The following is a 13,754-nucleotide window of genomic DNA, read 5'->3' as shown; positions in this document are numbered from 1 at the left end:
CATCTAGATGTAGATGTAAAGAGGGGTTACATTGTTCTTGTTGTTGTTGTCGTTGTTGTGTGCCTTCAAGTTGTTTCTGACTTATGGTGACCCAAAGGTGAACCTATATGGGGTTTTCTTGGCAAGTTTCTTCTCTTCAAATGAAGTTTGCCATTTCCACCCTCTGAGGCAGAGAGCGAGTGACTTGCCCAAGGCCAGCCAGTGGATTTCTATGGCCGAGCCAGGATTTGAACCCTGGTCTGCCAGAGTCATAGTCCAACATTCAAATCACTACACCATGCTGGCTCTGTGTGTGTGTGTGTGTGTGTGTGTGTGTGTGACTTTGCACAAACAAAGACAGTAAGGAGAGCGAGAGAAAGAAAGAAAGGGTCTCACCCAAAGGCAAAAAGTTGGAGGGCCACTGCACTCCCCCCTCCTGGCTCAGGCCTCTCTCTCTCTGTGTCTGGCTTTGCAGAAACAAAGCAAGTAAGAAGGACCAGAGAAAGAGTTTCCGTTTCATGAGGGAGACGGAAACCTGCCACCAGAGCCAAAGAAACAGGGGGGAAGGAGGGGGAACTGGGAGAGCTAGTGCTGAGGCAAGCCCAGGATGTCGCCTATTTGCCTGCCTGCTTCCTTCCTAGCTGCTAACTTTTCTGCCTGCCTTCTTCCTTCCTTCCTTGCTCGCCTGCCTGGCTACCTGCTTCCTTCTTGGCTTGCTTGCCTGCTTGCCCCCTTCCTTGCCTGCCTGCTTCCCTGCCTCCTTGACTAGCTCTCTGTCTGCCTGCCTGCTTCTCTCCTTGCCTGCCCCCTTGCCTACCTAGGTCCTTGCCTGCCTGCCTGCCTCCTTGCTGCGAGGCGCCTGCTTTGTCTGCCTCTCACCCGGTCGGACTGGAGCTCCTCTCCCTGGCAGAGGCGGCAGAGGAAGGACTTCTGCTCGCGGCAGAGGGTCTGGCGGGTGGTCAGGAAGACAGTGCCGCCGACGTTGAGCCGGACCCACTTGCCGCCGGGGGCCGAGGACGGGGGGCTGGGGCTGGGGCTGGGGCTGGCCTTGCCTCCGCTCCGCCAGCCACACGAGGAGGAGGCTAACCCCGCCGCCTGGCCGCTCTCCATCCTCCTCCTCCTCCTCCTCTTCTTCGTCGGCCTCCAGCCTCCGTCCTCCTCGCTCTCTCTCTCTCTCTTTCTCTGGACCACAGAAGGGAGGGACTCCGGGGCAGGTGTGGGGAGGAGGGAGGCAGGGAAGGAAGGGGCCGGAGGATTCTGGGACTTGTAGTTTTCCCAGGAGGAGGGAAGGAGGGGTGCTGGAGGAGGAGGGCCTTCCTCTCTTTCCTTGGGAAGGACGAGGGAGGGCTGCTTTCAGAAAGGTTGCTCTGACTCTGTCTTGTGTGCTTTCAAGTCCCACGTCCTCCTTTTCCAGGACATGCCCTCCATTCATTCCAAAAAAGGTCCTCCATTCTGAGGAGGCACTAAGAAGCATGGCGTTTCCATCCATATCAAGGGCTTTGGGCTTTAATGTCGGCAGGTCTGACATTCTTCTTCAGTCTCCTACATTCCTTCTTTTTTCTTTCTTTCTTTCTTTCTTTTTTTTGGGGGGGGGGATTTTACCTTTATTCATTTTAAATTAAAATAATAACAAAAATGGATTGAATAAAGGAAATCTTCCAAAGCAAATAAGAAGTACGTATTTTCTTCACATTTCAGTTTTTATGTCCTCTTTTCACATTCATGACTGCCGCATCAATGATGTCTTCTTCCACAAAAAGTGTGGCACAATAAACAAACCTCATGCCCCTAGAGAACCTACTAGCATTTCTGCCTCAACGTTTATGCTTCTCATGGCCTTCTTCTTCATGGCCTTCTATTCCTATTCTTTTTCCAGGGTCCCTACATTCTGTGGTGGCGTCTCCTCCTTTGTGGTTAGGATATCTGGTCACCCCAGACTTATGGTGACCCATAAGTGAACCTTGTCATGCGGCTTTCTTGGCAAGATTGGTTCAGAGGAGGTTTGACATTGCCTTCCCCTCTGAGGCTGAGAGAGTGTGACTTGCCCATGGTTACCAAGTGGGTTTCATGGCTGAGCAGAGAATCAAATCCTGGTCTCTGGAGTTGGAGTCCAGCACTCAGACCACTAGGCCACACTGGCTCTCTTCAAAGAGGAATGCTATATTATATAGATGTTTTGTGGGTTTTTTAGGCTACAAGGCCATGTTCAAGAAGAGTTTATTCCTGACATTTCGCCAGCAGCTGTGGTTGGCATCTTCGACTCAACAATGGCTCCTGCTCTTCTGGGGGAGAAGTGACTAGCAAGGATCCGCAGGATTCTCTTCTGGGCCCCATGCTATTCAACATCTTTATCAGTGACTTGGAGTCTGGAATAGAAGGCATGCTTATCAAATTTGCAGATGACACCAAATTAGGAGGGCCAGCCAATGCCCCAGAGGACAAGATCAGAATTCAGAATGATCTTAATAGATTAGAAAGCTGGGCCAAAACTAAAAAAAAATAATTTCAACAGGGAGAAATGTAGTGTACTACACTTGGTCAATAAAAATGATGTGTACAAATATAGGATGGGTGAGACCTGGCTTGACAGCAATACATGCAAAAGAGATCTAGAAGACTCAGATGACCACATGATGAACATAAGTCAGCACTGTGATGCAGCACCTAAGAAAGACAATGCAATTCTAGGCTGCATCAATGTAAGTCATATAGAGCCTAGATCAAGGGAAGTAATAGTACTACTCTGTTCTGCTTTGATCAGACCCTATGTGGAGCACTGGGTCCAGTTCTGGGCATTACAATTCGAGAAGGATGTGGACAAGCCAGAGCATATCCAGAGGAGGGTGACCAAAATGGTGAAAGGTCTGGATACCATGCCCTATGAAGAGTGGCTTAGGGAGCTGGTTGTGTTCAGCCTGGAGAAAGATAAGGGGTGAAATGATAACCATGTTTAAATATTTGAAGGGATGTCAAATTGAGGATGGAACAAGCTTGTTTTCTGTTGCTCCAGAGACCAGGACACCAAGTAATTGATTCAAGCTACAGGAAAAAAGATTCCACCTCAACATTAGGAAGAATTTCTTGATAGTAAGAGCTGTTCAGCAGGAGGATATGCTGCCTTGGAGAGTGAGTGGCAAAGTCTCATTTGGAGGTTTTTAAACAGAAGCTGGATGGCAATCTGCCAGGGGTGTTTTTATTGTTTATTCCTGCATGGCAGGAGGTTGGACAGGATAGCATTTGTGGTCTCTTCCAACTCTATAATTCTGTGATAAGTCGACAAGCAAATTGAAGGCACACACACACGGCAGCCTTCCCCCAAATGATGTTCTTAAAGTGTATCTCTCAACTTCTCTGCTGCCTGAGGATGATGGAGTTTTAATCTAATACAACTGATGGCTATTGTTTTAGGAAAGGTTGATGCTGAGCTTTGCATAGTTGACTGCAATGGTAAAGATCACACAATATCCAAATACTCCAACAGCCCAATTTTTAATTTTAGTTTTAAATGTACACATAAATGAAAACCATCTTGGAAGAGTTATTTTTGGGCTACAGCTCACAGAATCCTTCTGCTTTTTCAAGTTTGCTCTTCCAAGTTCAGAACTGAAACTATATATGTGATCAACCTGTTTTCAGATATAGAAACACGTGCTATAAGATCACAACTCCTGGCTTAATGTACATTAAGGCAGCACTTCCCAAGTTGTCTGATGTGGTGGAATGGCAATGTAGCAGGCATCTGGTGTCACATTTGTGCCATATTACCATATTTGCATAGTTTCCAGGAAACTTGCTGCAGAATGGCAGCTGGTGACTCAGAATCCAACTCTGAATAGCACTGAAAGGTGGCAAACACAACTGCAAGCCTATGATTTGTGAGAGCCCTTCAAACAGGACTGGCCAAAGAGCAGTCTTCCAGATTTAGGACTGCAACTCCCATCAGCCCTACCCAGCCAAGCCAATAGTGAAGGATTATGTGTGCATTAGAAAACATCCACACTGTAGAAATAATGCAGTTTGACACCACTTGTTGATATCCTCCCTTCACTTGCAGGAACCTTTTAATACAAACTGCACTGTAGATGAACTAAACAGGGAAAAGAGAGGTGACATCCTGATAGGACTATCAGGTATGTGCCCAAACCATTCATTTCAGCTGAAGGGCTGTCACATATAACAGCATGCTGTTTCAATTTAGTAAGAGCAGTATGCATTATCCCATAGTACCAAGTGTTGATGTATAATTCATGCCTAATACTGTTTTCTTTTTTTGGAATCTCCTCCATTAAATAGCCTGCACTTAAATATATCTAAGATATAATGGCATTTTAAGAGCACTGGCTATTCTTACTTATCCACTGCAACATCATCAGGAGGCAAATGGTCACCCTTTTAAAAGAAAGAAACTTGCAACTTTGGATGTCCACATAACTGTTCCATTGGAACTAGGAACTCAACCAGAGATCCATTCCAGAGAAATAATCACAAGTGATCTGAAAAATAGTGGAGGCAACTGTTCTCTCACCCCCTCTAAATGGTGCTGCTGTATTCCCATGACAAAGGAAAGTTTGAGAAAAACATTCCCACACTGGATCTAAAAAAAACCCCACAAAAATCCATAATGGGTTTGGGAAATGTACATTTTAAGACTACAGCTCTCATGGCCACTGCTTATTCTGGCTAGAGCATTTTGGAGCATTGTATGTTTTACACATGTACTCCCCAAAAATGTAATTTTCCTAAGCTTTGCCACCCCTCAGTCAAGATGAGCAAAAATCTATGAAAGCCTGAAGACTGTGCACTTTGCCAAGGGTAGAAGGTCATTGTTGAGAAAGAAGCAGGCAGATACCCCTCCATCATGCTTGGTCCTAAGTCTAGTGAAGAACCTCCTCTCCTTCCAGCCCATCAACTTCAATGATCTGGGTATAATACTTTGGTTCTACTTTAACAGTGTTGACTCCATCCTATGGAATCCGGGGATTTGTAGTACTGGGAGGCTCTAGTACTCTGGCTAAGAGTTCTCTGAAGATGCCAGCCACAGATGCAGGCAAAACATCAGGAATAAACTATTTTAGAACATGGCCACATAGCTCAAAAAACTCACAAAAACTATGGATGCCGACCGTGAAAGCCTTCAACTTCACAATTCTAAATACCTTTCATAAAATGCAAATCCCAGGATTACATAGGATAGAACCATGACAGTTAAAGTGCCATCAAAATGTGATGTTTTTTGAAAAAGGGCCCCTAGTGGATGGAATTTACTACTTGCAGAACTTTATAACCATGAATCCAATCCAAAAAATCCCAGCAGCCCAAGCCAGCATACCCAATGGAAATAGATAGCAAGAATTACAATCTAACAGAATCTGAAGGGTGATATATTTCCCAACCCAGTGTAGTTCCTGAGATTGCTCTTTCTCTCCCAACCACTAACTTTTTCATTGCATCCTCTAGACCAGTGGTCCGCAAACTTTGGTTGTCCAAATGTTTTGGACTAGCTTCCAGAATTCTTGATTGCTGGCCAAGATGGATGAGGTTGCTGAAAGCTGAAGTCTAAAATACCTGGAAGACTAGAGTCTGGAAATCACTGTTACAGATTATAATCCTGAGGAAAATTATAATCTCATTTCTGAAATTGATAAAATGTTCTTGGAAACCCCCCCCCCTTTTCCCCCTCTTTCTTTATTTTTTGGAGAAGAGGGTAAAATGAGGGAAACTAAATATACATAGCTTTACTGGAGGATGGTGATGCCTCTCTGGTATTTGCAGCACCATGGGACAGCACAGACCTATGTGAATTCATGTTATGACCTATAAAGCATGAGGAGAAAAAGTGGATCAGAATTGACTTGTAGAGCTGTGTCATTTGCAGAAGAGGAACAAGTATTTCAAGATCCCACCTGTTTTACAATAGCACCAAAAATTATCCCACACACACACCTAAATTATACTAAATTATAATGAAATGAAGAAAACTTGCGGTAACCAAAAACATCAGCAGTCATATGACAGTTTAGAGACTAGCACATTTATTGTAGCATAATCTTCAGAGGACATGGGCTGTAGTCCACAAATAGTAGTCTTTAAAGTGCCACAAGACTCTGCCATTTGTCTTGCAAGACAGTAACATGGCTAACCCTTTGTAAACTCAAGTAACCAGGAGCTAATATGGATCATCACTATTAGTGAAAATAATTTCGGCTTATTTGTGTATGGGCCTCTCTTTGGACATTATGGCAGCGACTGTTCTTGTGCCCTTTTGTTTCATCCCAATAGCACACACACACACAACCTGGAGAGGGGGCTGCTGCTGCTGCTAACCAGTTGGGGAGTTAGGTGGGAAGGCAATTCAGACCGTGAAAAAATGGATGGGCTCCTGGAGGAAGGAAAAGAAGGGTGCATTACACCCTTGCATGTGTTCTCACTTCCACCTTCCACCCAGCTGAGTCCAGTAACTACATTAGGGTCTGAATCACTTCCCCTTCCCACAGGTCTTCACAGCTGCCAGGGCACATGCAAGCATTAAAACGTACATGTAGAACTATACTTCAATGTAGAATCTCAGCCAGTATGGGAAAGGAATTTTCAGTTCCTTTCTGTCCCAATAATGAAAACAAATTCCTGGGCGTAGAATTTAATTTCATTTTATGTGTACATCTTTTGCACCAAGCTCCAGTCAGTGAGACTCCATCTTGTATTAAAGAAAATTAGATCTGGTACACCAGAACCCTGTCAATCCCTAGCAACCACAGGTGTTGTGGACAACGAACTTCAGAAACAGAAGGACATAAACACACAGAGAGACTAATAAAAACAAAACAATGAATATTTAAGTACCTTAAACTGTGTTTAATTTTAAACAGAATCTTTGTAATCTGATATTTTTTCAAAAATGAGTAGAAATGGCATTTCAGTTTCCATGAAAAAAATGGCAGTCAATGAGCAGGAAAATGTGGAACTTAGAAATGTTACTTTGTTGACTACAAATCTCAGAATCTCCCATTCAGCATAGGAATATGATTACGGTGGCTAGGAGATTTTAAGAAACATAGGTGTGTTACAGACCGCCCAAAAGCGGGCGGTCTGGCACCGGCTCCATCAGCTATGCCGAGAAGCCCCAGTGGCCAGACCGCGAGGCTTCCCGGCGCTGCTAAAAAGAAGCGCCGAAATGGCGCTCCTTTTTGGCCCCTGGAAGTGGCGCCACTAGGTGCGAGGTGCACACTCATAGCGTCACTTCCGCTGTGCCATATCTGGACGCTATGCGTCCAAGACGTAAATATGGCAGCACCCATGTGGATGGGTGCTGCCGTTTAGTACGCGCTCTGCGCGTCCTAAGGAGAGGGGCGGTTAGGAAGGTGAGAACCTTCCTAACCCTAGGACACGTGGAGCACGTACTAAATGGCGGTGTGTAACCCGCCATAGTCCCCAAAACTAACAATTCTGAGCTCTGGAAAAAATACATAATTTGCCGCAGTCAGAGTGCAAGATTAATCCCAAAAGTAACACCTTTTCCTATGTTGTGTGGTAGGACCCCCAAAGTTCTTGTGTTTAACACTTAAATATTTTGCCACCCCATAACCAGTGCTTTCTCCACCCCATAACCAGTGCTTTCTCCACCCCAATCAAGGTGCTCGGGGTAAGGGAGGATTTCACCCCTGTCCATAAAAGTAGGCAAGAAAGAGGGAACACAGAACTCCTCCATTTAAAAAAATCTTTACTTGACAGCAAGACATCTTATGATTTGTTAGGCCTGTTCTCTTCCCAGTGTCAAGGCAACATTTCTGCTTCAGCTGAGACAGGAGGCTGTATCTCACTGGCTCTTTCCCTTGCTCTCCGAAATGATGTGTTCAGGCCGTGCCCTCATGAACCATTCCACCCAAGCTCCATCATAAATTGCAACATCAGGCTTTCCGCACAGGTATGCCCCCAGTGCCACATGGCATGCAGTGACGCCTGAACCACAAGTGGCCACAAGAGGTTTGGAGAGATCCACCTTCTTCTCCTGAAACAAGCTCTGGATCTTCTCGGGACTCTTTTCCAAGCCCTCCTCTGTGAGGAAGTCGGTGAACGGGATGTTCACTGAGCCAGGGATGTGACCAGGCTCAATTCCTGGAAGAAAAGCAACAACGCATCAAAATGGTTCTTCAAGGATAGGCAATTCAAGAAGAACTTGACTGACATTGATTTCCTTTTACTGCATCTCTGTGAAGAATAGGTGAACACTGCAATCCAATGCCCACTTTACCTGGAAGTGAACTCAGTGGGGTTTACTTATGAGTAGACATCTATAGCGTTGCAGCTTAAATCATCTTTATTTAAGGCAATCTATGTTATGAACTGCCTCCTATTTGTGGAATTAAACTGTACTATTAGAGCAAATTCTATCTGCAAAATCATGTCTAATCAGGAGGCTCATCAGGAGAAGAGCAAATCAAGAGCTTGGAAAAATTACTTTAACTGGTTCCCCTCCTCCAAGTAATATTTCTAAGCTCTGGCTTTAGGCCTAACATAATTCAGCAACATTTTACAAAAGAGTTTGTTGTTACCACAACGTTTTTGTTTAAAGATATGATAAATTAAATTTCTCTGAACCTGGAACTGTGCTTCCCAACACCTTGGTCATCAAGATGTGGTGGGACTGCAATTTCCATCATCCACACTGCTGGCCAGGTTGCCGGGGGATGATAGCAATTGTGCTCAACAAGCTTTTACAGACTCACATGTTAGGAACTACTGCTCCAGAGGCTTCTTCTCTTCTTGTTCCTGGATTAGTGCCTTCCCTCTTTTCTGTCAATCCCTGAGCAAAACCAGCCCAATTCTTCTACCCCTGAGGCCTAGAAAGAGATGCATTACCTTCCCGAGGCTCAGGTTCTATCCCCATGAACCGCCCAGCAGTCCGTGCATCCACAACTTGGAAATGGCGTGACTCAATGTTCTCTTTGATGTCCATGTGGGTCTTCACCATTGACTTATCTAGAGAGGCATGGAATTCAGCTGGGGTGGGACGGCTCTTTCCAGAGCTGACTGGATACCCTTCCCGCACCCAGTTCTTTAATCCACCATCTAGAAGGGAAACAGCTTCATGCCCAAAGACCCGAAACATCCACCAGACACGAGGGGCCGAAAACAACCCCTGATCACTTGCATCATACACCACAACATGGGAGTCACTGCTCACACCCAGCTTGCCCACGTACTCTGCAAACTCCCCAGCACTGGGTAGCATGTGATCATAAGGCGATGTGCGATCGCTGCACTGGTCTATGTCGAAGAAAGCAGCGCCAGGGATGTGCCGTTCCTCAAACTCACTCCGAGGATCACGCTTCATTTTGGGAAGGTACCAGGAGGCATCCAGGAGCCGGACAGCCAACCCAGCCTGAGAAGACTTGATTGCTTCAGACACCCACTTAGCAGACACCAGAGCTCGATAGAGAAGTTGCTGAGACATTGTGTCTGAGTCCTGTTTGGGTTCTGATGTTATCTGGGACTTCACTAGACTTGCCCCACTGTGGTAAAAGACAACAAAAGGAAAAGATAGAGAATGTAACTCACAAAAACAGCAGAAAACAAACAGGATATAAATACAGGTGTATAACAAGTATTGAAAGATGCAATGAGCTATTCAATAAAAGCCCTGGTGGCACAGAGGTTAAATGCCAGTACTGCAGCCACAAGGTTGTGAGTTTGATCCAGGGAGGGCTCCAGGGTCTATTCAGCCTTCCATCCTTTCGTAGGCTGGTAAAATAGTACCCAGCTTATTGGGAGCAATTGACTTACACCTTGTAAACTGCTTAGGGAGTGCTTAGTTCACTGATAAGCAGTATAGAAATATACTTGCTACTACTATAATAATAAATTGTTCAATGTTTAAAGAAATACACACCCAAATCGCATAAATAGCAATAAGATTGAGGATCCACAAGGTAGAAATCAATAACTGAAGGAAAGTAAATGGCCACAGTTACATTTAAACAGAGGCCAAATGTGTTTTGACCTGCTGTTTTCTGCAGTGGCCAATGAAGTTCTGATATTTTCCAGATCTTTCCTCTGGATGAAGGCTTACATGTTTTGTATGTATGTATGTATATAATATACACATAAGGAATAAAAATGTCTCTTCTCCTTCACGCGCCATATTGTCCTATGAGCAACAAAAGGAAAGAGTTCACTGGTCCAAGATCATGCTGAGAAGGTAAGTGCAGGTAAATGGAAAGGTAAATTCCAGCCCATTCTATGATCAGGTTAAGATGTGACAGAGCTCAACAAAGTTCCTTGCTTGGGACTTGCAATCCCCAGAATCTCCCAGACAGCACGATTTGTTGCTAGAACAGCTGGGGGATTCTGGAAAATGTAATCCATGCCTCAAAAAAAAAAACAAAACCTCTAGAACCTTCCCAAGCTGTGGTTCTTGGCTAAAGAAACAAAGGGGGGGGGGATACAGATGGGCACCCCTTTCTGATGCCACCCCTTTCTGTCCCAGATGGAGGACGCAGAAGACACACGCTGTGGCCTCCATGAGGCTTAAAAAGAACTCGCTCCTTCGGGTTCACTTTGTGCCGTGCGCGGGGCACCACTGGCACCCTCTCACGCAATGACATCCGTGTGGCACCACGCTGTTTGGGCGCTGCACGGCCATGTAAACAGCAGGGTGCCAAGATGATGCCTGCGGCACACAATAGGACTCAGGAGCATGTGGACGCTCCACTCTCCCGAGCCCTATTTTCAACCCCAGGCTGGCGCAAAATGCCAGTCTGTACTGGGCCAAAGATGTGCTAAAGGAAGAATAAGCAAGGAAGTTAAGCAGTTCATTCTCTTATTTATTTACTAAGACACCACTGTACAGATCTTCAAAGCAAGCCTCCTAAAGCAATTTATAGTATTGTAAAGTATTTCCTTATATGCCCAACTGCAGAAAAGACTTCCTTGTATGTTAAACTTTTGATCTGTGATATCCATACTGGGAAAGTGTGGTGGTGGTGGTGATTAGTATTATATATTTGTATCCCACCTTTCTCTCAGACCTGGGACGCAAGGTGGCTTACAATTTAAAAGGAGCAATATAGTTAAAATATACAAAAAGTGAATATTAAAATGCAATTAAATTAGTCCCAGTATTCAAATCTTCATTTAAGAGGTTAAAATTGCAGTTAAAAAGATAAAAAGCTATTTAAAATTGTTCAGTTAAAACAATCCTGCACCCTTTAACCCAGTGGTTCCCAACCTGTGGGTCGGGACCCCTTTGGGGGTCGAATGACCCTTTCATGGGGGTCGCCTAAGACTATTGGAAAACACCTATTTAATTACAATTATGAAGTAGCAACGAAAATAATATCATGGGTTTGGGTCACCACAACATGATGAACTGTATTAAAGGGTCGTGGCATTAGGAAGGTTAGGAACCACTGCTTTAACCTGTTCTTTAAAAATTATCTTTTTTAAAAGCCCGTTGGAATAAAAAAGGTTCTGGTCAGTCATTCTGGCCCCCCTTGGAAGGCAATTCCAGAGACTGGGGACAATGGTGGGACTGAGAGACGGGCCTCTCCTGAGGCTCTCAGGGCCTGGCCAGAAAGTTGCAGGGAGTTAAAACATTCCCTATAAACTATGATTATAAAACATAAGCAAATGTTTGGATCAGACACTGTGGAGAAACTGCAGTTCAAACCAGAGTATGTCCTTCCTTGCTATCTGGTATGAGCAAACTCCAGAAGTCCAAGGGTCAATTTCCTCCCATGTGCTGCTTGTTATCGTCCTGTGCTTTCCAGGTGTTTCCAATTTATGGCAACTCTAAGACTAACCTATCATGTTCGTGTGAAGATTTTTTCAAAAGAGGTTTGCCACTACCTTCCCCTGAGGCTGAGAGGGTATAACTTGCCCAAGGTCACCCAGTAGGCATCATGGCCAAATCAAAACCTGATTTTCATAGTTGCAGTCTCAAACTCCTACACCGCAACACCCCCCCCCCCCCCCCCCCCCAAAAAAAAGAACTGGGACTGACTGGAAACCTTCCACTTTGGAGAGTTTGTTTAGTAATACTATATTGGGACTGGAGGGGAGATCGATCTTGTTTTAAAAGAGAATCCAAGAGTGTGTCCAGAAGCAACATTTATTTTTTCCAATGAAAAACAAAACATTGGGGGGGGGGAGCATCAAAGAGCTGCAAAAATGGTCAGGAGGTCACATTTTGCCATAGCTTTTCCAGCATATTAGAGAAGGAGCCAGTGTGGTAGAGTGGTTTGAGCACTGGACTAAGACTATAGAAAAGGGTTTGAATTCTCACTCAGCCACGGAACTCCACTGGGTGACATTGGACAAGCCATATTCTCTCAGCCTCAAGTGGAAGACAAAAGCAAATCCCCTCTGAACAAATCTGACTAAGAAAACCCTCTGAGAGCTTTGCCTTAGGGTTGCCATAAATCAGAAAGGACTTGAAGGCAAACAACAACAACAACAACAGAAGGTGGAAAAGTAGGGAGATCTTGTGCCCCACTGCCACTGCCTTGGGGATAGTCTATGACCAGCAGGAAGGGTTGAAAGGGTATAAGTTTACAGATCTGTGGCTACATCTGCACTGCAGAGCTCCAGACTGGTGCCGCAACAAACTACAGTTCCCAGAATTCAATAGCATTGCGCTATTGCAGTTAAAGTGGTGATAAACTGGATTATTTCTGCAGTGTGCATGCAGCTGAGTAGGGTACAGTAAAAGTAAACTGGAAAGCAAACTGAAGGGGAAAAGTCACCCAACCACAACCAAAACAAGCCAAGAGTCTCTGCCATGAAACCCCAGCTTCCTCTGTCAGAACTGCTTTGCCCACTGAGCAATTCTTTACACAAGGAGCTGCCTAATAAGGTCAATTGTCCATCTAACCCAGTACTGTTAAACTCTGCCTGGCAGTGGCACTCCAAGATTTCAGATAGGATTCTTTTCTAACCCTTCATGGGTCCTTCTGCAAGCAAAGCCATGTATTCTGCCTCTGAGTTGTAAATTCAACGGAACAGAGAAGGACTATGACTCTGGATATCAGGGTTCAGCTCCCTAGAAAACCACTGGGTGACCTTAGGGTGAATGACACACTCTCAGCCCCAGAAAATCCCATGATAGGACTGCCTTAGGGTTTCCATACATCAGAAATGACTTGAAGGCACGAAACAACACCAACAAATGGGAGAAACTGCTCATTTTCCTGGTTGTAAGGTAGCACAGGGCCCCCAGAAAACATGGAAGTGTCTGCCTTTCACTTTTTTTTTTTAATCTGGAGCCAGTGTGACATTCCATCATGAGGAATGAGTGTGTATTCACACTTTTGCTATTATTGTGCACAATTCATGATGGTACAACAAGACACCCTCAAGTTGTGGAGCTCTCACTAACCTGCTTCCACCCTTTCAAATTTAATTTAATTTTATTTATTTTCTTGTAAAGCAATGCGTGGTTTCATACTCATATTGTTAGTCTCTAAGTAACAATATGAGTTCTAAAACAACCTGTTCCAATCACAGTGTGTGCTTCTATATTGTGATTAATTTCTTTGTCATTACAATCTGACTGAGAACGTGCTAATAAAGTTTGTTCCAAAGGTAAAACACACACAAACACCGTGCAAAGCTACAGTCATTCACAAATCAACAGGCCGTTCGGTTTTTTAAATGGGAACATGGATCTGAGTAAACACATTTTTGTTTTCCAGATTAGTCTGAATCCGTGGTCAGCTGAGCCTGGCTTCGTGGTAGGATTATTCCATCCTTCCAATCTTCTCCACCAAAAACCAATTTCC

General features: G+C 44.6%; 2 protein-coding genes across 3 annotated transcripts in view; both read right to left on the bottom strand.

Annotated features, from left to right (window-relative positions):
• The window catches only part of KCTD17 (potassium channel tetramerization domain containing 17), a 20,240-nt gene extending 18,444 nt beyond the window's left edge, over nt 1-1,796 (bottom strand). Inside the window, exon 1 of the mRNA XM_042469541.1 lies at nt 859-1,796. Within this exon, the coding sequence (XP_042325475.1) occupies nt 859-1,089 (231 nt within the window). The 5' untranslated portion in view covers nt 1,090-1,796. The remainder of the gene's footprint in view (nt 1-858) is intronic.
• Nucleotides 1,797-7,679: 5,883 nt separating this feature from the next.
• The window catches only part of MPST (mercaptopyruvate sulfurtransferase), a 12,940-nt gene continuing 6,865 nt past the window's right edge, over nt 7,680-13,754 (bottom strand). For both annotated transcript variants that reach the window (XM_042468039.1, XM_042468040.1), the window contains exons 2-3: nt 8,836-9,488; nt 7,680-8,091 (exon numbers count right to left, since the gene is read on the bottom strand). In XM_042468039.1, coding sequence (XP_042323973.1) covers nt 7,793-8,091; nt 8,836-9,488 — 952 coding nt within the window. In that variant the 3' untranslated portion in view covers nt 7,680-7,792. The remainder of the gene's footprint in view (nt 8,092-8,835; nt 9,489-13,754) is intronic.

This window comes from Sceloporus undulatus, chromosome 5 (assembly GCF_019175285.1).
Source record: "Sceloporus undulatus isolate JIND9_A2432 ecotype Alabama chromosome 5, SceUnd_v1.1, whole genome shotgun sequence".
Lineage (NCBI taxonomy): Eukaryota > Metazoa > Chordata > Lepidosauria > Squamata > Phrynosomatidae > Sceloporus > Sceloporus undulatus.
This window is presented reverse-complemented; position numbering and strand designations above follow the sequence as displayed.